This window comes from Oncorhynchus nerka, linkage group LG19 (genome assembly GCF_034236695.1).
Source record: "Oncorhynchus nerka isolate Pitt River linkage group LG19, Oner_Uvic_2.0, whole genome shotgun sequence".
In the NCBI taxonomy this organism is placed as follows: domain Eukaryota; kingdom Metazoa; phylum Chordata; class Actinopteri; order Salmoniformes; family Salmonidae; genus Oncorhynchus; species Oncorhynchus nerka.
Genome location: NC_088414.1, coordinates 32,529,590 through 32,554,587, shown reverse-complemented (window position 1 = coordinate 32,554,587; position 24,998 = coordinate 32,529,590). Strand labels below are relative to the sequence as shown.

At 41.1% G+C, this 24,998-nt stretch overlaps 2 protein-coding genes across 2 annotated transcripts; one reads left to right on the top strand and one right to left on the bottom strand.

The window, feature by feature from the left end:
* The first annotated feature begins 1,812 nt into the window (after positions 1 to 1,812).
* LOC115116500 (uroplakin-1b) lies at positions 1,813 to 13,322 on the top strand. The gene is made up of 11 exons (XM_029644994.2): positions 1,813 to 1,946; positions 3,329 to 3,466; positions 3,573 to 3,635; positions 4,231 to 6,039; positions 6,933 to 7,013; positions 7,313 to 7,513; positions 7,713 to 7,787; positions 9,710 to 9,844; positions 10,261 to 10,440; positions 10,887 to 10,970; positions 13,086 to 13,322. Exons 5-11 carry the CDS (start codon positions 6,942 to 6,944, stop codon positions 13,134 to 13,136), a joined length of 798 nt encoding a protein of 265 aa, XP_029500854.1. The 5' UTR covers positions 1,813 to 1,946; positions 3,329 to 3,466; positions 3,573 to 3,635; positions 4,231 to 6,039; positions 6,933 to 6,941; the 3' UTR covers positions 13,137 to 13,322.
* Positions 13,292 to 24,998, bottom strand: arhgap31 (Rho GTPase activating protein 31). The gene is made up of 12 exons (XM_029644993.2): positions 24,270 to 24,998; positions 20,331 to 20,433; positions 19,908 to 20,052; positions 19,667 to 19,749; positions 19,457 to 19,564; positions 19,123 to 19,265; positions 18,739 to 18,946; positions 18,260 to 18,384; positions 17,980 to 18,036; positions 17,106 to 17,819; positions 16,804 to 16,979; positions 13,292 to 16,692 (listed from the first exon to the last, which is right to left on the bottom strand). Exons 1-12 carry the CDS (start codon positions 24,367 to 24,369, stop codon positions 14,551 to 14,553), a joined length of 4,104 nt encoding a protein of 1,367 aa, XP_029500853.1. The 5' UTR covers positions 24,370 to 24,998; the 3' UTR covers positions 13,292 to 14,550.

Sequence of the window (24,998 nt, the reverse complement as noted above, 5' to 3'; positions counted from 1 at the left end):
CACCTACGCAGACGGGGATATTGTTTGATCCAATATGGACAACCGAAGGCTGTAGTTTCTTAATTAAATTCTGCTCTCTGGGTCTTAAAATGCTCATCCATGTAGAATGTATGTCTTGTTCGCAGAATGTTCTCTAAGGAAATCATTGTTACAGTGGTCATCAAGTGTTCATTTCGTCTTACAAGCTTTTATCCTAAAATATAATGAAGCAGGCCTATATTGGAATTATGACTTGGTCTATAATTTAAACAGTAGCACTCTCAAGTCTCAATATTCCATCCTCGATCAAAAGGGCAGTCAATTGAGAATTATGTCGATCATGTGTCTGTACTTTGCATTGGACAATGTCGTTGTCAGTAACCGCTACCGATTGGTTTGCAGCTTTATATTGGATGACGTACCTGCCTATCATTTTTAGTACCAACAAGCTAGATTGCCTGCCGTGTCTTTTACTTTCTACGCATTTCTATTTTCTCATTTATTTATTTTTCAACGTCCCTAGCTGACCTCAAGCCAAGTGGGGGAAAAAATGCTGACGGTTTAGCTGGCCAATCAGATTGAGTAAAGCAATATTAAAAAATGTTGTTCTCCAATGCGTTCACATATAGACAGACCTACAGTATGTTCCGACTGGCAAGAAATAAAGAAATAGTGACCCCCCTTTCCTCGTACCCCCTCCGTGTGCCCCCTCCTCGTCTAGACAGTGACAGGTGTGTGTGGTGTGTGCGCGCGCGCTTGTCTGATGTCTAGACTGGAATAATCAACCTTAAACTGAGCTGAAGTTAATGTTTAATTGTATATTCTAAACGTGGGGTATTAGTTGCAGGCAACAAACACCACGATGTTGAACGTATCTGCAAAATCCCAAGTATCATCTACGTTCTCATACGGAATGATGCTTATCAGGAGGTTATGTTTCATGAATAAAGCTATGTTGTAGGATAATTGGGCTACGTGTGTTATAGCATAATAATAATGCGCGTGCTTCGGCCTACTATATTAGATTATGAAAGACAACAGGAAGAGAACCATTGAGAAAATGTAGCCCATTAAAATGAAATAAGCGTATTTCCTTTTTCGCTTAGTACAGCAAGACAAATCTCATAACTACAAACAATGTACAGTATAGCTAGCTGGGTGATGCGTCAAACAAACGCCATTTCTTATGGCAGTAGCCTAAATGTTCATCCCGATTTGTAGATTTCCGGATATTGTGAGACGTGTACTTTTAGTTGATTACGAGCGCCATCTGGCGGATATTTGTATGTGATTTTATTACGGGTTCGGGTTCAGGGGAGGACACTCAGTGTCACAGAGGCTGTTAACTGCTAGACTATTAACCTACATATAAAAACAGTATTCGGTTGTAGACATGGCACCAACTGAATACAACGACCATTCTTTTGAACATTTCCTAACACTTTAAAATCAATTAGGCATTGCAGGCATATTTATGGATTCATCTGGTCTAAATCGTTTTTATGGATTCATCTGGTCTAAATCGTTTCTACAGTTATTTATTATGTTAAACACAGCACCATTTATTGATGCAATGAACTAAATTATTTCAGTTATAAGTGGCATTTGGAGCTGTTCCACGAATGATTGATATAATAAAACATTTTATATAGGCCTATTGTTCAACTGAAAATAAGGTATTGGGAGAATATTGCTAAGGCATCCCGTATCCAGCACTTCTTTACTACTAGGCAGACGGGTGTCCTCTGCAATAGCTCAAATTCACAACTGGGCGCCTTTCTATACCGTTGAAAGCTGTATAAATGACTTCACAAAAGCTCTTGTTTACAGTTGCTGGGGAAACGTCAAATACCCGCCCCGGGGAGGTTCCGTTCGGTTCACATTCACAGCCACCACTGCGCCTAAAGATCAGTGGCATTGACATTTTGTAGTAACTGAGGAAAACCAATAACTTGTCATACGAAAAGGTGGGTGTTTGTCAATGAATTTCAGTCATTTCGTTTTACTGTTCATGAAGTTATGTGCTGATATAGAGTAATGCGAGAGAACGCAATTACCTACGTTCTATTTTCTTCATTTCTCACAACCTGTCACCTTTTTATTTATTTTATTGTTATTTCACCTTTATTTAAACCAGGTAGGCTAGTTGATAACAAGTTCTCATTTACAACTGCGACCTGGCCAAGATAAAGCAAAGCAGTGCGACACAAACAACAACACATAGTTACACATGGAATAAACAAATTTACAGTTAATTACACAATATAAAAAAAGTCTATATACAGTGTGTGCAAATGGCGTGAGGAGGTAAGGCAATACATAGGCCATAGTGGCGAAGTAATTACAATTTAGCAAATTAACACTGGAGTGATAGATGTGCAGATGATGATGTGCAAGTAGAAATACTGATGTGCAAATGAGCAAAAAGTAAATAAAAACAATATGGGGATGAGGTAGGTAGTTGGATGGGCTATTTAGAGATGGGCTGTGTACAGCTGCAGCGATCAGTTAGCTGCTCAGATAGCTGATATTTAAAGTTAGTGAGGAAGATGTAAGTCTCCAACTTCAGCGATTTTTGCAATTAGTTCCAGTCAATGGCAGCAGAGAACTGGAAGGAAAGGCGGCCAAAAGAGGTGTTGGCTTTGGGGATGACCAGTGAGATATAGCTGCTGGAGGGCGTGCTTCGGGTGGGTGTTGTTATCTTGACCAGTGAGCTGAGATAAGGCGGGGCTTTGCATAGCAAAGACTTATAGATGACCTGGAGCCAGTGGGTCTGGCGACGAATATGTAGCGAGGGCCAACGACGAGAGCATACAGGTCGCAGTGATGGGTGGTATATGGGGCTTTGGTGACAAAACAGATGGCACTGTGATAGACTCCATCCAGTTTGTTGAGTAGAGTGTTGGAGGCTATTTTGTAAATTACATCGCCGAAGTCGAGGATGAGTAGGATAGTCAGTTTTATGAGGGTATGTTTGATGGCGTGAGTGAAGGAGGCTTTGTTGCGAAATAGAAAGCTGGTTCTAGATTTCATTTTGGATTGGAGATGTTTAATATGAGTCTGGAAGGATAGTTTATAGTCTAGCCAGACACCTAGATATTTGTAGTTGTCCACATATTCTAAGTCAGAACCGTCCAAATGAGTGATGCTTGACAGTGATGCTAATAACCTGTCACTTTTAAAAACAGGTTATGGATCATTTGCCAGACCATTTCACTTTTTCATTCTTCAGAGGTCATTGTTCATGCCAATTTAATAATTGAAACTCCTCCTAGTCCTGTATACAGGTTTTTGGATTGTTATATCATGCAGTATGGAAAAATGACAATGTAATAATTTCTCTGCTTAGATGGCAGACCCAGCAACAGACAACGTGCTTATAACAGAGACGGCTGAACTGTCTTCACGTTCTGTGCCATCCTACTTTGACCCCTATGAGCGCTCTGTAAAATACATGGAAAGTCATCAAATTCTTCAGATCTTTCAGGTGAGAAAAACACCTTACTTCTGAAGTGAAACAAAAGTTGGTGATCATGAAACATGGGCATACAGTGTTTCCAATCTAATCATCTTTTTGTGTGATCTTTCTTCAGGAGATTGCTGAGAACCTGGTTTTTGACAGGCCAGACGATCCTCTTCAGTTCATGTTAGAACAGGTTAGATGACTCCTTTACGTTTTTAGATAAAGGTCTAGAGACAATACAGATATAATAACAAGGCCTATTACATGTTTGCCTGGGATCTTGGCATCAAGGCAGTAATACTGCCCAGGCAACCTGAACTCTTTTAAATCCTTTCATTGCTCTTTTTTTTTACCCTGTGTGTATTGCCACATATAAACAGAGGGTGAGAGGTGGGTTGTTTAACAGATTTGGTGGGTTGTTGTTGGGTCCCTGTAATGTCACCATGAATCCCCCTCACTATGTAGCCTACATTATAAACTGGGTGGTTCGAGCCCTGAATGCTGATTGGCTGACAGCCGTGGTATATCAGACCATATGCCACGGGAATGACAAAACATTTATTTTTACTGCTGTAATTACGTTGGTAACCAATTTATAATAGCAATACGGCACCTCGGGGGTTTGTGGTATATGACCAATATACACAGCCCTTAGCCGTGTCCAGGCACTCCTTCTCCTAAGAACAGCCCTTAGCCATGGTATATTGTCCATGTATCACCCCCCCCGTGCCTTACTGCTTAAGGATATAACTGCTCAGTAATGGAAAGGCACCCTTTTTCCTGCTCAGGTACAATTGAAGATTCGAAACAGAGAAGAATCCACCTGCAAACCAGAGAAAATAGAGTAGGCTAGCAGCCTGTTCTACCATGCACTGCAGAAGACACCTGCGTCATTCAATCATGAGTAAAACGTAATTCATTGCTCACAGTGTCGTCTGAATATCTCCGGGGGGACTCCAAATCACCAGCGAGCATAGGCCATTCACAGGAATACACATTGGCTATGTTACACTATAAACTGCCTCAGCAATCTATAGACCAAGTCTTAGTAAAATGGCAATGATTGTGAAGTAGGCTAGCTATCTTATAGTCCAAATGACAATTTAGCAAGACCAGACATACAAACAACCTTGTGATACAATTTTGATATCTCAAATGCAGAATAACTTCATTGCAACAGAAGTATACAAAACAAATATTATTTTTGATTTAGTATCCCAGGCAGACTGTTCAATGCTCAGCCAGTCACCAAATAGGCTATTCAGATGAGCCACTATAATGAAGCAATCTGTGTTTAGACGTTTTCAAGACATTAAGTCAAAGTTTCATAAATTGTATGTTAGAGTTCATTAAAAAGCATTAACAACATGAATCAAAACAAAATTATTGATTCTCTTTTAATCTTTTGAGAATTATTATAATAATGTATTGCTATCATCTGGGCACCTAGCCTTTCCCTCCCTCCCTTTCTAGCCTATTTAATCTCAGAAAATAACCTATATGCTTAATATTACAATTTTTCCCACTTTCTTCTTCCACTTTTTCATTTTAGAAAAACGTACTGTACTCTGCCTGTGAAGGAATGGCCACTACAGGCCCTTGTGCTATCTGTCTGCCACAGCAACACATCGACCTTGAAACTCCTGATGCGTTTCATTTCATTTGAGTAAGCCCCTGTGGCACCACAGCGTTGTAAATAATGAGACTCTGGGGAAACAATCATTCTTCAGAATTGAAATTCAAAGTAATTCTTCAGAATTTGAATTCTATCTTCTTTAAGCCCATCGCTGATAATAGATAGGACCATGGTAACTAGGTCTGTTAGCCATCATAGCAAGAGGACTGAAGAAAGTGCCATGTTATGTCACCATGGAGACAGACCTATACCATGTGTAGTTCACATAGTAATAGATCAAGCGAAGCACGCTATCTGATCTATGTTTTTCATGTTTCAAGATGATTCTCCAATCATTGTAAAGACCGCAAGCCATGGCAGATGGAGAAAACAGAAGAACATAATGCTATGGTTATAACGAGTGATCATCCAGTTATGACACACCGTATGCTGTGGATAAACTTTAAACCAAGAACCTGGTCATACTTTCACATTTCAGAATAGGCCTAGGCATACTCAATTCATTTCAGAATAGGCCTAGGCATACTCAATTCATTTCAGAATAGGCCTAGGCATACTCAATTCATTTCAGAATAGGCCTAGGCATACTCAATTCATTTCAGAATAGGCCTAAGCATACTCAATTGGCACTTGGCAGAACTGTTATAAGTGAGCAGCCTACATGAAATTTAGCAACAATGACAACACTTTTTGGACCAGTTTCCAAATTTGGTTGTCCACTAAGTTTTGGTTTTGCGGAAATACAGTCATTAAAGTTGTGAACCGACTGTCTGTTCCAAGGTGGTATCTTGGGTCACTTTTGTTTTGTTTGTCACTCAGGATTGTCTTGCTTTTACAATAAACACTCAAAACTAACCAAACAGGTTTCACAATCTCACGTTACTTCGAAAGACCAGTCGTGGGGAGCGTTCATTCTTTATTTGGTTGTGGATGTGTCTCACAGGTCACTCCGTTTACCGAGGTAAGCCTTTATCTGTGTTTGTTTTCACATTTACTACACATATGACACTTCAGTGATATTTAAAATACACTCTTGGAAAACAAAAGGTGCTATCTAGAACCAAAAAGGTTTCTTCGGCTGTCCCCATAGGTAGAACACTTTTGGGTTCCATGTAGAACCTTTTCCATAGAGGTTCTCTTATGTGGACAGCTGCATAACCCATTTGGAACCTTTTTTCTAAGTGTACTATAATAATGGGATACTCATGAAGGTCAAGAGGTCTGTGAGTTGATCTAGATTGTACCTCAGTTTTGCCTGGGCTACTGTTGTTGCCAAATACATCTTACTGTAAACATACTAGTTTTTGCAACTTGCATGACAATTCTTGAGTTTAATTTAGTAGAGTCTCCACTTGTATTGTGGTTTGCAATGACACGGAGCACGAATCAGTTCCCTACTAACACGGTTATTTACAGGATTATAGGGTTTTGTATGGAAATGAGTGATTTTGTCTGACTCTCTGATAGATCTAGTATTCAGTCTTTCTGAAAGAAGGTTGTAGACCGGTATTAATCATACTGGTCGGTTTTATACTTCTATTTTCTTCGTGAGATTCTGCTGTCACACAGATTCCTGTCTCCATGAGAACAACAACACCTCTCAATCTGACACCATGTACATTTGATCCACACCTGTATTTACAGGCCACAGTGTCACCTGAATCATCATAACACATTGGGTTTTAAGTTCAGTCTGGTCTTGCACTTTTAGAATTTACTTGTTGTTCATTAATACATTTATAGATGTAAAAATGTTTATGCCACTACCTTGACTATGGTGACTGGTTTAGTTTATAACCGTCTACGCACAAATGTTATGCACTTCTACTCATTTATGCTTTACTTTTGATACAGAGAAGAAACATGACACCTGATTTGGACACCAAGGACCGCTGCTTTAGGGCCTTGCTTATCCAAGGCAATTTGGTCATTGCAGTAAGTTTGACAAATATGAAATAGTGAGGGGCAGCAGGTAGTCTAGTGGTTGGGCCAGTAACCTAAAGGTTGCTGGATTGAATCCCAGAGCTGACAAGATAAAAGTCTGTCGTTCTGCCCCTAAACAAGGCAGTTAACCCACTGTTCCCCGGTAGGCCATCATTGTAAATAATAATTGGTTCTTAACTGACTTGCTTAGTTAAATAAAGGTTTAAAAAAATAATTTAAAAAAGACTTTACCTCTGATATCATTTGTCTCAACAACTGACTAGGTATCCCCCTTCCCCCTCTGTTTTCAGTGCTGCGGGATTGCCTTGATGGCCATGTGTATCTTCTTCATATCGGATCGAGCCGGATTGTATGTTTTGGTCTATGCTACAGGAAATGACAGCATCTGGAGGGGAGCCTGGATAGGCCTTTTCACTGGGTTTGCCCTTTTCTGCACATCGATCTTTGGAATGCACGCCATAGTTGTGTCCAAAAGAAATATCCTACTTGCTGTGAGTTGTTCTGCTATACCCCTGTCACATCTCCAACAATAATATTTTTAACACATTCTATGCCTCTATACTTATGTTATTAAAGGCATTCTAATATTATCCTTTTGACTGAAAAACATAATTGGTTTGGCTTGCTGGAGCATTTGGCCAGAAAACCCATGACTCAGACATGTTTTTGTTTTAATGGTCTTACCTGCAGTACATCCTCCTGATGGTGATCATATATGCATTTGAGGTGGCATCGGCTATTACTGCTGCAACACATAAAGACTGGGTAAATCATTAAGATTAATATATTGTTAAAATGGTCTTGGCATATTATATTTCAGATTTTGCTACACTCAATATTATGATAAAAAAATGGAATTACAGTGCCTTGCGAAAGTATTTGGCCCCCTTGAACTTTGCGACCTTTTGCCACATTTCAGGCTTCAAACATAAAGATATAAAACTGTATTTTTTTGTGAAGAATCAACAACAAGTGGGACACAATCATGAAGTGGAACGACATTTATTGGATATTTCAAACTTTTTTAACAAATCAAAAACTGAAAAATTGGGCGTGCAAAATTATTCAGCCCCCTTAAGTTAATACAATGTAGCGCCACCTTTTGCTGCGATTACAGCTGTAAGTCGCTTGGGGTATGTCTCTATCAGTTTTGCACATCGAGAGACTGACATTTTTTCCCATTCCTCCTTGCAAAACAGCTCGAGCTCAGTGAGGTTGGATGGAGAGCATTTGTGAACAGCAGTTTTCAGTTCTTTCCACAGATTCTCGATTGGATTCAGGTCTGGACTTTGACTTGGCCATTCTAACACCTGGATATGTTTATTTTTGAACCATTCCATTGTAGATTTTGCTTTATGTTTTGGATCATTGTCTTGTTGGAAGACAAATCTCCGTCCCAGTCTCAGGTCTTTTGCAGACTCCATCAGGTTTTCTTCCAGAATGGTCCTGTATTTGGCTCCATCCATCTTCCCATCAATTTTAACCATCTTCCCTGTCCCTGCTGAAGAAAAGCAGGCCCAAACCATGATGCTGCCACCACCATGTTTGACAGTGGGGATGATGTGTTCAGGGTGATGAGCTGTGTTGCTTTTACACCAAACATAACGTTTTGCATTGTTGCCAAAAAGTTTAATTTTGTTTTCATCTGACCAGAGCACCTTCTTCCACATGTTTGGTGTGTCTCCCAGGTGGCTTGTGGCAAACTTTAAACAACACTTTTTATGGATATCTTTAAGAAATAGCTTTCTTCTTGCCACTCTTCCATAAAGGCCAGATTTGTGCAATATACGACTGATTGTTGTCCTATGGACAGAGTCTCCCACCTCAGCTGTAGATCTCTGCAGTTCATCCAGAGTGATCATGGGCCTCTTGGCTGCATCTCTGATCAGTCTTCTCATTGTATGAGCTGAAAGTTTAGAGGGACGGCCAGGTCTTGGTAGATTTGCAGTGGTCTGATACTCCTCCCATTTCAATATTATCGCTTGCACAGTGCTCCTTGGGATGTTTAAAGCTTGGGAAATCTTTTTGTATCCAAATCCGGCTTTAAACTTCTTCACAACAGTATCTCGGACCTGCCTGGTGTGTTCCTTGTTCTTCAACGGACCTCTGAGACTATCACAGTGCAGGTGCATTTATACGGAGACTTGATTACACACAGGTGGATTGTATTTATCATCATTAGTCATTTAGGTCAACATTGGATCATTCAGAGATCCTCACTGAACTTCTGGAGAGAGTTTGCTGCACTGAAAGTAAAGGGGCTGAATAATTTTGCACGCCCAATTTTTCAGTTTTTGATTTGTTAAAAAAGTTTGAAATATCCAATAAATGTCGTTCCACTTCATGATTGTGTCCCACTTGTTGTTGATTCTTCACAAAAAAATACAGTTTTATATCTTTATGTTTGAAGCCTGAAATGTGGCAAAAGGTCGCAAAGTTCAAGGGGGCCGAATACTTTCGCAAGGCACTGTAGGGCTCCCGAGTGACGCAGCAGTCTAAGGCACTGCATTGCAGTGCTAGAGGCGTCACTACAGACCCTGGTTCAATCCCGGGCTGTATCACAACCAGTCGTGATCGGGAATCCCATAGGGCTTAACTGACTTGCCTAGTTAAATAAAGTTTAAATAAAAAATGTAAATAAAACCAGTGTTTGGCTATCTTCTCAAAATGTTGATGCATCTCCTCAGTTTGTTCCTGAACTCTTCCTGAAGCAAATGCTACAGAACTACAACAAACCTCTACCAGATAATCTGCCCAGCACCCAGGACCAGATCTATGTAATCAACGGGATAACAGAAGCATGGAACCGGTTCATGACTGAGGTAGCGAGGCCTGCCTCACTGGTCACAGACATCAGTTCACCATTTAGTTTTGATTTGCATTTGGTTGAGTTGACAACTAACATAAATTCAATGTGAAATCAACAACAAATGTCACCATGTCATTGGATTTAAGTTCAAAGATGGGTGAGAAAAATATTAAATGTCCTTACATTGATGACTTTTTGCAAATCCAATCAGTTTTCCATATTGATTCAACATCAAATTTTTGGGTTGAAATGATGTGGAAACAACGTTGATTCAATCAGTTTTTGCTCAGTGGTACTGACTACTTTATTATGATTTATTATTTACTTACTGTTCTATGCTATCACAGTTTGGTAATGTAAAATCGTTTATGGTCTCGAACTGTCCCTATTAACTAACGCATTTTAGTAACCAGAGTGCTCCTCCTGCAGTCTAAGTGCTGTGGAGTGTACGGGCCAGAGGATTGGGTGAAGTATGAGTCCTACTTCAGGCAGCAGAACACAGATGCTGAATATCCTTGGCCCAGACAATGCTGTCAGCAGGATGCTATGGGAGCCATCAGCCATTTAGAAGCCTGCAAAATTGGGGTTAGCCCTTTCCTGCATGCACAGGTAATTCTCAAAGCTGACTTTGTCAGTGACCACACTGAAATGTTCATCATCCCCTCATTATTGAGTGCCCCACAAACCCCAAAAGACTGAGGGAGTGCAGCAAAAATGGTTTAGCAAAGGTCTAGCTAACAAGCTGGCTAGCAGTAAATAACGTTATCTAACGTTAGCTGTGAAAGATAATTTCATGTTCAAGCTACCATGAAAATACATATAATTGTTAATTGAAAAAAATCATAAGTAATATTTTTTTATGAAGTGACTTACTGAGTTTTATTGTGAATAGTTCTTCCATGAACGGACAATGAAGAATCATTTAATAACCTTTTTTTTTTTTTTTTGCCTTGATCTGCATAAAGTGGGGTAAAATTATGGAGGTGCCTAGAGGGGTTATGCTGCATGAAACAGCACAATGCTCTAATATAAAATGTCATCAATCTTTCTTTTAGGGTTGTTATGATTACATTGCTGGTCCTTTGATTAGACACAGCTTTGGAGTCTCATGGTTTGGATTCGCCATATTGTGTTGGACAGTGAGTAGAGACTTCCTTATCCATTTGTATGCAATATTATAGTATTCAAACAAATCTGCACGGCAGAAACAAATGTAGTTGCTCTAGCATTGAGACAATGTATGCATTAATCAAAATAAGTTTTGTTTCATCATGTAGACCTAAATATTGTAAAATGGCATTACTTAAAATTCCCCTTAAAAGGGCCAATCAGCAGTAGAAACAATTTTTTTTAAACGTCCCCATCACTGTTTCGATTTTTTTTTAAAGTGAAGGATGCTGGAGAATATAATCACTCTCAATTTCAGAAACAGAGCAATGGATGCAAGACCTGACCATCCATGACATAACAATGGAAGTTCTAACCATGTTTTGAGGCAATACAGTGTTTGTTTACATTTACTTAATTTACAAACACTAGTCACTTTACCCCTACCTACAAGTACAAATTAGCTTAACTAACCTGTACCCCCGCACATTGACTCGGTACCGGTGCCCCCTGTATATAGCCTCCACATTGACTCGGTACCGGTGCCCCCTGTATATAGCCTCCACATTGACTCGGTACCGGTGCCCCCTGTATATAGCCTGCCCCCCCCTGTATATAGCCTCCACATTGACTCGGTACCGGTGCCCCCTGTATATAGCCTCCACATTGACTGCCCCCCTGTATATAGCCTCCACATTGACTCGGTCCCCCTGTATATAGCACATTGACTCGGCCCCCTGTATAGCCTCCACATTGACTCGGTGCCCCCCCCTGTATATAGCCTCCACATTGACTCGGTACCGGTGCCCCCTGTATATAGCCTCCACATTGACTCGGTGCCGGTGCCCCCTGTATATAGCCTCCACATTGACTCGTGCCCCCTGTATATAGCCTCCACATTGACCTCCGGTGCCCCCTGTATATAGCCTCCACATTGACTCGGTACCGGTGCCCCCTGTATATAGCCTCCACATTGACTCGGTACCGGTGCCCCCTGTATATAGCCTCCACATTGACTCGGTACCGGTGCCCCCTGTATATAGCCTCCACATTGACTCGGTACCCCCTGTATATAGCCTCCACATTGACCCCCCCTGTATATAGCCTCCACATTGACTCGGTACCGGTGCCCCCTGTATATAGCCTCCACATTGACCCCGGTGCCCCCTGTATATAGCCTCCACATTGACTCGGTACCGGTGCCCCCCTCCACATTGACTATATAGCCTCCACATTGACCTCCCCCCTGTATATAGCCTCCACATTGACTCGGTACCGGTGCCCCCTGTATATCCACATTGACCTCCCCCCTGTATATAGCCTCCACATTGACTCGGTACCGGTGCCCCCTGTATATAGCCTCCACATTGACTCGGTACCGGTGCCCCCTGTATATAGCCTCCACATTGACTCGGTACCGGTGCCCCCTGTATATAGCCTCCACATTGACTCGGTACCGGTGCCCCCTGTATATAGCCTCCACATTGACTCTGTGCCCCCCTGTATATAGCCTCCACATTGACTCGGGTGCCCCCTGTATATAGCCTCCACATTGACTCTGTGCCCCCTGTATATAGCCTCCACATTGACTCCCCTGTATATAGCCTCCACATTGACTCTGTGCCCCCTGTATATAGCCTCCACATTGACTCTGTACCCCCCCTGTATATAGCCTCCACATTGACTCTGTACCGGTGCCCCCTGTATATAGCCTCCACATTGACTCGGTACCGGTGCCCCCTGTATATAGCCTCCACATTGACTCGGTACCGGTGCCCCCTGTATATAGCCTCCACATTGACTCGGTACCGGTGCCCCCTGTATATAGCCTCATTATTGTTACTTTTTTATAATCTTCTCTTTAGTTTATTTGGTAAATATTTTCTTAACTCTTTCTTGAACTGCATTGTTGGTTAAGGGCTTGTAAGTAAGCATTTCACGGTAAATACCTGTTGTATTTGGCACATGGAGTACAACAGTTAAACTAAGCTCATGAGTCATGAGAATCAGTGGGTACATATAGCGAATTTATCATCTCAAAAATTGATGTAGCAACTGCTGATTGCCCCTTAAAATGAGGTGGGGAAAAAGAAGAAAAAAGCCACATGGAGAATTGGATCAACGGTTTTCTTTGTTTTCCCCTGCAGTTCTTTGTGATACTGGGAGTCATTTTCCACTACACTCAGTTGGATATCTGAGGATGACCAACAAAGAAAGCTTCAAATAAACATCAGTTCAGACCTACGAGTAAAGAAGTAATGCAAATATAACAATTTTTTTGTTATGATCAACTAATAACCTTACAATTCATTACATTTTAATGTCTCTAATCAAAATGAAAAGAACCAATAAATGTACTAAATAAAATTTTATTTTTCAAATGACCTTTCTCAAAAAATTTAGGAAATTGTCTCATACAATAATCTGTACTGTTCATTTTTTGTTGCTATACATTAATACATTCAATTTTGCTCAATACAAAATTGTACAGATTACAAGTGTAGTATTATGTCAACACAGCTGCAAACAACCAGAATCCCTGTTCTGATATCTTTTTAAATCTTCACAACATTTAATGCATAGTGTTTGAGTCCTCTTTTTCACAATCTACACCATTATAAGTGCCAGCACATCCATGTCCCTCAATTCCTTTGGATTATAACTCAAAACATTTCTCAGCAAAGCTTTGCTTTTAAGATAAAGTTATCACATCAGACACTTTACTTTAGGTATTTCTGTCATCTGTCCTCCTCATTCTAAAAGAACATCGGACTTTACCAAAACATTACTTTACAAACCTATAAAGAGAACACACTGTCCATCTTAAAAGTAACAACAACAAAACAACTTAAAATAGGTCAAGTGTGTTAATGACCATCTATAGATTAATAATTGGATAAATAAATAGTATTAGTGTCCATAATACAATTAAAACTAAAAGAGCAGTTTTCTGCAGTTCTCATTACATAGAATGTTGAAAAACACTACCCTGATACTGTTAGGATAAAAGCTGATCACAGTGACAATAGCTGGACGTCAGCAGGTTCATACTATATGAAGTCATTATTCAGTTCGCAACATATTTAAGACATAAGGTATAACTAATTACAAAGTAGCTAGCTAGTACTGAAGGCACAACTCTCTTTGCCAAAAGGCAATCTTGTGATTGCTAATGACGAGATGTAAACAAATAAACTACCGGTACATGGCTTTTCTGAAATACCAATGGCTATATGGGTTGATGTAACATTTTCCTCTTTTTGGCTGTCTATCCTTCATATGCACATTACAAAATATGTCTAACATTTGATTAAAAAAATATCATTTAAATATTTATAATTACTGCATGTGATTTGGGCTGAAGGAAATACACACATCTTCACATACCACGAGTCCAGATGACTTCTTTTAGTGCAGGATAGAGAGGTGATTGGTGGAGCATTGGAAACAAAGAAACTGTTCATTTCCCCAAATAGTTTCATATCAAAAGGTAGATTAATAGACCTAGTAGTGTTCAAATCATGTACATAAGTCCAAGAACAGGGTGGGTGAAAAGGAGGATAACCAGAGTAGTTTTGAGAAACATAGTCTGAGGTTAAACTGTCCGGTGTCTCATTCAATCTGCCTGTGGTTTCTGCTGTCAAATATCATGGACCTCCTCTGTGGCTGATAAAAGCAGCTGGTCGAGGTCTCCAGTCTCTGTCCACTCTTGGGTATTGTCATTTTGTTCTGCAGTGTCACCCCCTCTGGGGTCCTGAGGTTCTCTGCCATCTCTTTGGAAAAGACATCAAGTGCTGATGTTTCAGTTGGACGTCTGATGGGCGAGAGGATGAGCTTGGCATCGTCCCCCAGTGGTGGGTGATCCATGATGGGAAAGGGTGGACTGAACAAGATGAGGCTCTGTGGTCTCTGGCGGTTCCTAAAGGATGGCCTTTGTAGAACAGTAGGTCTTGGACAATCAGAAAAGGCCTCTGCATTGGAGGAGCGTTTCCTCCTCAGCACCGGTGGGTCTGAAGTAGGTGTAGTTTTATTAGTCTCTGTAGATTTCTCTGCAATAGGCTGCCTTATCTGGGATTTGGGCACTGGCTCCTTATTCTCCAACTCCTCCTTTAGATCCCTCATAGAGGGAAGAAGAGGTACAGGATCTAGTTTATCTCCCCTGGTTTTTGTGAATTCTTTCTCTGGTCCCTTTCCTGCACCAGAGCCCTGGTCTTGCCTAGGATGAGGTATGTGGCTGTACTGCACCTTGGGGGGGATGACAGGCACGGCTTTGGCCTGACACGTTTTTACCATGAAGGCCGTCCTGACAGACGACACACTGACGGGGGCCGAGTTCCGGCGCACAGGGGCCTGTCGATGGCTCAGGAACAGCTCCAGTTCCTGGGACAGGCCGTTGGATTTGGTCTCAGACAATGTCACTGCCCCTCTCTGAATGGAGGACAACTCAGCTGATTCAAGGTTTTGCTGATTGGAAATGTCTCTGATGCGTCGATGTCCTAAATCCAAATTGAGTGAGTAGGGCCTGTGTTTGGAAAAGCTGTTCTGCTCTATTTTTCCTGAATGAGATGCTTCAGAAGACATCTGTCTGTGAAACCTCTGGGAGGAGGAGGTGTTTTTCTGTTTGGCTGTGCAGCTGTTTCCTCTTTGTGTTCTCGTTGCATCATCACCAACCAGGGTGGTTTTGGAGGGTAAGGGAAGTAGATGTGTGATTTTGGTCTCTGTTTTGCTGCTGCATGCCTGGGACCTCTTTCCTGGCAACACTTCTATGCTCGTAAAAGGACATGATCCATTTGTTGATTTGTCATCTCTAGATAGAGGAGGAACGTTTAGTTCTTTGGAGCTCAAACCTTCTCCTGCAGAACAAGACGATGACACATCTAGTTTTCCAAACAAATCCTTAAGTGTGGGTGAATGGAGAGGACTGGTCACCCACTGTTTGGTGAAGCGGAAGACCTCCTCCCAAGGTTCCTCCTCCAAGTCCTCCAACTCGGAGTGTCCTCCACATCCATCCTCATCGTCTTGGTGTGGTAGCCCCAAGGTGTGGTGGGGTCTTTCTTCCAAACATATTGAAAGCCTCTCAATGCCTCCCATGACAACTGACAAAGCATTCTTTCCATTGTCATGGAAAACCCCTTTGACCCCATCTTGACTTTTACTTTTCCCCGATGGCTCTTTTCCTTTCCCTGCTACAGACGTGCCTATGTCTGTTACGACATCCCCTGGCTGCAAACTTTTTGTGACCTGGCTTTGTTGAGTAGAATGTAAACTTGGCTCTGCGAGGTGAGTAACCACAGGCCGTGGCTTGACGAAAGTGGGTTTATCAGTTTCTGGGAGCTTAGATTTTGAGGAAGTGTGTAGTTTGTTTTTTGTTTTATGTGTTGAATCAGCAGCGTGTAGAGGTGTGTTTTTTATATCTGTGCCAACCGTGAAATGTAACATTTTGTCATTTGGAAATTGTGTGTCTGAGGAGTGCTTTCTTGCTGAATGTGCTACAGTGTCAGCACCGTGATAGGTCAGCGCAGGCCTGGTGGGCATCAAAGGCTGTCCCTTATATAATAATGAGTGAGTTGGAAGGCTGCTTCTTCTTTTTGCTGGAGCATCTGGCATTTCCTTAACATCCTCACAAGTTTTCTTAGTGGAACAGAAAACAGGCATTATCTCCTCGTCCATTATGTCAATCTCAGGCTCAGTAATTTTCAGCTCAAGATGGAGGTCAGACCACAGCTCTTCCTTGATAGGTAAAGATCCCAAATCCTGCAAAACATGAATTACAAATGCTTATTAAAGCGGCAGTCATTGTCATTGTGTTATTCTTTGTATATTATCTGTGATGAAGCACAGTGTTAAACTGGAGATTAAACATACCAGTTGTGTCAGTTCTTTTGGCTCATACTGTGGTGCTGGCGGGTTGTCCAGTTGTTCCCCAGGAAATTGCAGTTTCTCTTGATCTTCCTCTCTTGTGGTGGGAGTGGAAGACTGTCTCAGGTCAGATACTCCCACCTTCCCTTGAACATTGTTCACCTCTCCTTCACTTCTTGAAACTAATCAAATAAATAGATGTCATTATTTTATTAATAGACAATATTACCATGGATGATGAGGAAGGTTTTTAATCTGAGCGCACACACACAGGCTTCTTTCTATGTAAACAGGTGAACATGACCTACCTTCTGTCACCCTTTTGAAACCTGCCTCCTCTCTGCTCCTCTCTGCTGGTCTCTCCTCCTTTTCCACTTGGGTTGAGCTGCTGTTACTGTAGATACTGCTCTCACTCACAACACTGCTCTCTCCAAGGGGGTGCTCTCTGTAACTTGAGCTGCCACTACTGTCACTCTGTTCTGACTGGGAGGTCTCTCTGCTTGGTTTCAGAGCAGCTGCAGCAGGCCTCTCCTTCCCTTGTGCCCTGCAGGGAGTGCTGTTGGAGCTGATGACTGCAGACACCCTCAGGGGCACAGACACAGCAAAGGGCTCTGATATGTTGAGAGCCTTGCGCTGATGCCTGGGGGAGGACTCTGGAAAGAGACTTCCAGGGAAGGAGGGCCTGGATGCACTGCTGTGGGTGGAGCCAGAACACAGCATCCTCCTGTTCTTAGGGGAGCTGGGCTGGCAGCTGCTGAGGTCATCCTCTCCTTTGAAAACCTTCAGTTGTTCGGGTAGAGCCTTCTGCTGTGGTGGTGAGACACTTGGAGAGCCCCTTCTCTTCATATTAGGGCTGCTGCCACCTGTGGCCTCGCTCAAACTCTTCATCTCAAACTCCCGCCTCTGGTCCTGTTCACTGACATCATGGAGCGTGCCAGATTCAAGTGTTCTGGATTTTATGCCGGGCGCAAAGAAACCGTTGGCCCCGCCTGCTGAGCTGAAATTTCCTGCCTTGTCATCATCTGTGTTGGAAATCAAATGAGAAGCAAATTGTTAGATACACATCATCTCAGCCTTATTTACAAAGCAAATTAAGATTTGTATATAGGAGAGAGAACTGCTGTGAGTAGATTTAACGATGACACAAGTGTTTTGTATACAATGTAGTGCATTCAGCCCCACCTGCCTGCAGAGAGCACAAAGAGTCCATGCTTCTCGCTGGTCGGATAGCTGCCTTTTCTGTGAACGAACAATATAGTCATATTATTTTATTCTGTATCATAATCTCAATTATTTCAAGTAGCATGTTTATTTGTGTGATATTAATTTTCATTTGATCATTCAATTTATCATGGGAAACATAGTAAGATAGTACACATTTGCAACCTTGATATATCATTTAGCCTTAGCAGTGAAAAGGGGTTCACTATATTGGTTGATAAGCGTATTCATCATGCTTTACCTGTGATGTTCTGTGCTTTCATGAACACGCTCCCATTCCGGCTCAGTCTTCCCTTAGAGTCCGTCACAGACTTGCCCAGGTTGAAGATGAATTTCCACTTCTTCGATTTCCCAGAAACCTTTCCTCTGACAGACAGGGAGATGATGAAGTACGTTAACAACATGGCTTGTTCAGATGTTATTTGTTGAAGTTCAATGTGTGCATTGAAGAGCAGAAGCTAAATGTACAACAAAACAATACAAATTAACATACATATTGCTAAAACAGTACAATCAACCTAGACTTATTTGCAGGGTATTTTACTGTGTCCTCTGTTTCGGGGTTATTGTTCGATTGTATACTATGTTTGACCAGGTGTTTTTGATTCATGTTTTCACTGCTAAATATATCCAGGTGCCTGGCAGCCCAGAGGATGTGTATTAAGCATGTTTGTTAAGTATACTAAATAAATCAGTCAGTTGAATTCTCATTCATCTCACTTGGTATCCGATATGTCTATGACGGTATGGTATAGTGTGGCCGCGCTGGTGTCAGGTAGACTGTTCTCCCGTTGTCGTTCTTTCCGTGCTGGGTGGTTAGGGCTCAGGGAGCGGGCCTGGGCCTCCTCTAGGCTCATCAGCTTCATTGGCCCACCTTGGCCACTGATAGGAAGAGTGGCATACTTCTCCCCACACATCAAACTGGGTCCTGTAGCAAAACAATGTCTTAAAAAAAATTCCTTTTGGCATCAGGTAGAAAGGAGGACAGTAAATACAATGTGTTTTCCAATGGCAACATAAAATTAGGATAAGAGGGCAACAAGCAAGAGGGCAACATTCAGGAAATCTCTAAATGCACACAATCAACACTTTCAAACAGCGTACCTTCTTTGGTTTTTATTGGTGCAGCTGCGTGGTTGAAGATCTGCTCAGTGTGATTTAAAATGAACTCAACCACAGTCTGCTGAACCCGCACCTCCTGGAAAGCCATGTCCCCATTGCAGGATGCAATTTCAATATCTTTCGAGCTTCAAAACACATAGCCAAACGAGAAAGTAAAAATGCTTTCAGTCACAACCAAGGAGGTATTTTACATTAAATATCAGCTGGAGTATAACTCAAACAAAATGGAAGAACAAAGTATAGTTATCATACAAGTGTTTTAGTATGTTCTTGGATAAGATGATATTGGTTTGTGTACAATTAGTGTAGAGCTCACCGCAATAGGTTTGGAGCCCATACCAAGGCCAGGTTGCGGGTGTGCATGTTAGTCTGGGGACTTAAGGTGGCCAGGTGGGCCAGATGCTTGGTAAGATATTCCAGAGTCCTGAAGAGAGAGGACAAACACAATATGTTTAGCTTTTTAACCACATATAACCAATGGAAAGGTACATCACAGAGTCAGCAAAAGGGCTGAAGTGAGTTTTACCTAAGGTGGGGGAGTGGTAGCTCTTTAATAACGTCCTGGATATGTTGTAGCCTTTCATGATCCTCCTGGACTGAGACGGCGTCCTACACAGTAAAAGTCAAGTATTATCAATGTCGCTTGTCATTCTTTCTTTGTCACTATTAAAGGACTCATTCCTAATATAAATCAAAGAGACATTCTGGTTAACAAAGTGGGCGCATTACAGACAGGTAGAGACCCTACCTCTTTGAACAGTACTCACAGTGAATTTCTTGTAAAGCTCATAAGTGAGCAGGGGATTGGGTAGCTCCCTGAAGTACAGCTTGCACAAGGAGCCCACACAGTGGATGTCCTGGAGGTACACCTCCTTTGTGAGGTCAGGGCACAACTCAGAGCAAAATTCCTGTCTGTAAGTAATAACACAAACACATGGGTATCAATACATCTGGAGACGTATGACGCTTCCACACTCCTCTAGTAATGTATATGTATGTTTTGTAAGATTGAAATGTAGAAATATGTGTTTGTATTGGATAGACATAAGTTTTCCAACATGGTATGTTCACAATGTCCTAAATCTATAAACTTACTGTTCAAACATGCTAAGTATAGAGCACCAAACACCAACTGTGACTTCCTTGTCCTAATACTTTTGGAAGGCACTTTAGGTGGCTAAAATAGTTACCTTAGTCGCTGGATATTTGAGGTGACTCCCGAGAGCCTGTATATTCCATCCACAACACCATGTTTCTCAATGAACTCTGCACATGTCCTTAAAACTTGAGGAACTGAAAAAAAAGATTGAAAAAAAGATTGAAAAAAAGATTGTTTTAACCATACATTCAACATCAAAAGACACACATACATAGCAAACCAAATAAAAAGAATTGGAGGGTCCAGTCTGGCAACATACAGATTTTGAGCGGTGAAGGTCAACATATAACACTGTCGTCACTATGATTTTGTTTACTAAGTTATGTGAATAAGCTATGATTTATGAGAGAAATCGTAATATAGGTTTTCTGTAATAGGCAACTTTTTCAGTCAAGGGAGGTGAATGGAAAACGTGGCAACTTGGGGTTTAGCAGTTAGGAAAATTCTGGCATTCCATTTCAACTGCGGACATGAAGCAGAAAGAGGAGTGCCTCTATGAACAAGACAGGGTCAGTTTAAAGGTCCAATGCAGCCATTTTATCTCGATATCAGATCATTTCTGGGTAACAGTGAAGTACCTTATTGTGATTGTTTTCAATTAAAATGGTCAACAAGAAACAAAAATAGCTTTTGGCTAGGACTGTCTGGGGGTGATTTGAGTGGGGAGGGGAAAATAGAAAACTTGCTGATTTTGGCAGAGAGGTTTGGATCTCTCTTATTGGTCTATTAACTAATTTACCGACGGTTGAGACCAAAATGCCATCCCACCAAAACAGGCAAACATTTCAGGCTGTATTTTCAAAAAGCTCTTACACTAAAAGGGCACAATCAATCATTTTCAGGATTTCACAGTATTATTCCAGCCTCGTATTGTGGAAATACAAATAAACCACACGAAATCACATTTTTTTGACAGCACTGGGCCTTTAATACTGTGTGTGCTATAAACAGAATCTGGATCTTTGGCTCATTCTTTGAGTCAACCCTTTTTTTCCATGGCAGAGAAGGATAGAGAAGGGCAGTTTGGGAGAAACCGAATGCCATTAGTATAAACTGTATCAGTACTTATTTCTTCTAAACATACTTTAGACAGTAGCTCTGCTTTTTATTCCAAAAGGTTGTTGATTGTGAAGAAGGTGGAATTTCTCAGGAAGTAAAAGATGGTTTGTTTGTTTCAGAGGAAGGTGGACACACCCAATCCTTGCAGCTGGTATTACTTGTGACACTTCCTCTAATAGAAAACGGCCTTTCAAAATGTTACCACCCAATTCTCTATTGCTTTCGAAACTTTATTCCCTAGTGGGGTCTCTCTTTTCTTAAAATATGTTATCTACAATTCTGTATTCAAGAGGAACGTAGGGTCGCTTTCTACACTAATATATAATTGGAAATCAAGGAACACCTTTATAATACATTTAAACTGAAAATAAAAAATGTATAGCTCCTCTTTTGCACAGTATAGCATAGACTACAGCAGTTAATATGTTAGTCTACCTCCTTGCTATGCTGAAAGAAAAACAAACGGATATAGCTAACTTCGTTTTGCCAAAATGATTCCACTCTGGACTGAAATCGGCAAACCATTATATTGAACAACCTTAGAAGAGAAATGTAGCTGTACAGTGCTCAATGTTTCTGTGAGCTCCTCTTTTCCACAAGGAAAGCATGAGACACACAGCTCAACTTCCCACTTTGCTACCAGGCATTCCCACTTCACAGATACACTAGATGAGGCCCTTAAAACATATATTTATATACTTTATTTAACTAGGCAAGTCAGTTAACGAACACATTTTTATTTTCAATGACGGTCTAGAACAGTGGGTTAACTGTCTTGTTCAGGGGCAGAATGACTGATTTTTTACCTTGTCAGCTCGGGGATTCGTTCATGCAACCGTTCGGTTACTAGTCCAACACTCTAACCACTAGGCTACCTGCCGCCCCATGATGAGGCCCTTCCCAGAACTCTTTACAATGAGATGAGGAACCATCTGGCCATTGGCGTGGCCCAGTGGCAGTGGATTGTTTAACATTTTAGCCACACAATGACAAGCGTGGATGTCTTGTCCCCAGAGAATGCAGAGCTATTGTATATAATCTATACAATACCTTATAGTGGAACAGTGGCATAGATCAATGTCAGCTTAAACATTGTTTCCCTTACTTTCATACTCTTAACATATCTCCTGAACTACACAACTCAACCTGAACAATAAAATCAGTAAGCACATAGACATGAGGATGTCGCTGATATGCAGCTGAACATTAGCCAAGCAAAACTAAAACAATGAATTCCATCTTCGGAGCTTTGAAACAATCTGCCCAGAGTTTCCCATGGGCTGTATGAATGAAAGTCTGTTCTCCCACATCTGAACAGACACTCGCACTGACATGCCTGTGGTCAAAATGGTAGCTGCCTGGTCCGAATGGGATTTGATTCACCATTACTTTTGAGTATTTGCTCAGAACGAAACTCCTGCTTGCCTGGAAATCTTCTCGTGGATTCAAAAGGAATCTAAGAATACGGCTTATTGAATAAGATGCTGTTGATTGTTCAATTGGATAACATCCTCGTAGGTAAATTGTCGGTGTAAATGAAGTCATTATAAACATTCTTTCTCTTCCCTGTCTAGGGTCAGACAGAGTTAGTGACAGTCAACAACAGCTGATATCGCAGTGTCATGTCAACAAAAGCAGATATCATCACAAGCCACTTGTAATTAACAAATAAAACCTAAATATGATCATATTAGCCGTATACAGTAAATTATAGTCCCTTCTCCCCCTGTAACAGAAACATGTGTCTTGTGTAAAAAGGATCTACTTCATCAAATCTGTTTAGCTGTTAAATCGGTTCAATCTGTTCAAAGTAAAAGGTTTCCAAGTCACATCGCATGACCTCACTTCATATAACTCTTCTTTTTGTTTTACCCCCATTCAAATACTATCTGGGTAAACACACCCATCCTCAAATTGTTGTCTGAATTATGATCAGTCGGCTGCTACTGCCCCGTGAACAGTGTTGCCCACCCAGAATCCTCACACAGAGACGGAGAGGGAGAGAGACAGAGAGAGAGGAGAGAGAGCAAGACGCAGGCCTCTTGGTGAGAAGTTGATAAAAACACCAGGAGCCACACCCTAAGTCACAAATCCCCTCTGTTATTGCGTAAAGGACTTCATGAAATGTAAAACATATGTCCATTGATGTCCAAATTGCAACATACATCTGCATCAATAATGTACTGCCTAACTGTTAACTATGTAAACAGCAGGGATCATTCCTAACCATTTTCACACTAAGTTTACCAAGTCATCCAAAGCAGAGGTTTAACATATTCTCTGCCCGAAAACATGTGTTGAATAAGGCTCAATCTAATTCAGAATTCTCCTCAAACCTTAGAGGTGTTCCATACAGAACATGTATTGATAATTAAACTGCACGATTACATATTGTGTCTGTCACTCAGTCTGTATCAAACAGTTATCGAGAATTGGCTGTGAATTTAGGAAAAGCAGTTCTCAGACCAAAGTACCAACATTGTAATAGCTCAATAAAAAATACAAAATGTCTACCTAATCTAGACCAAGTTGTTAAATTGTTAAGTGTTTGGTCTGAGAACACCTTTTCTCAATGTAGGTGGATTTGGAAAAGTGTTTTCTAAATCATCCTGTATTATTATTATTGTGTCATTATCATAACTATTATTATTTGTTATTTATTCAGGTTATCACTATGTCTAATAAATCTGAAAACATGAAATATGACAATGCCCTCAATAAATCCAGTACACATTAAATAATGACTATATATGGAACAATAATTGGGCTCTGTTGCTGTAACAGTTTGTTTGCATTCTGAATTCATGAGGTCATTATTATAGGACATGATGAAATCTGCTGAAATCTGCTAGAAAAGAGAAGCAGCAGGAAAGGGAAGCAACATAATCAACATTGAAAGAAACTAGTTTACCGTCTTTTCCTGAATTCTGTAGATGTTCTGTCAAGTCACAGTCAAATGCATTGTCACATCCTTTCTTTTTGGACCTCTGCTTGGCTCCTTTATTCTTCATCTGGATCCAGTTATTAGTCCAGGAGTTCAGAACAAACAAATCCTCAAATATACAACCATTGATCCAACAGACCCTGGGAAAGGCAAAAATTGTAGCCCAAAAGTCAAAACCATACAAACCAACGACACTAACAGTTTGGGAGACTGAAAAGTCCTTGTGAGAAGAATAAAGTTGACGTGACTTTTCCTTTTAGCTTTTTAGTGCTTTATACATTTCCAAATCAATCTAGCAAAAATAGAAGGGAAAAACCATAGTCAGTTATAATTGTGAAATATCTGGAAATGTGGATTGGGAATGGCAGTCTTCTGAAGAGATTTATCCCAGAAGGATTTGCAGAAACAGCATCAGAATTAGTTGGTTTCCTGTTGTAGTTTTTTTTACTCAGTCTGCCTCTGTCTTTTCTCGCTCCTCTTTTCCTTCCGCCCAGACACTCTCCCTTTTCTTTGGCTCCCCTGTATCTGTGGAGATGTACCCAGTGAGGCGCAGGAATATTGTTTCTGTGTTTGTTTCTTTATCCTTCTTGCTTCCAGTTTTCAATTGATCCATGTTTCGAAGGTCATGGTAGTTGTGGCACTGGAGTGGCACGGAGGTTAGACATTTCACGACTGTGAGAAGGGGAGGGAAGTGAA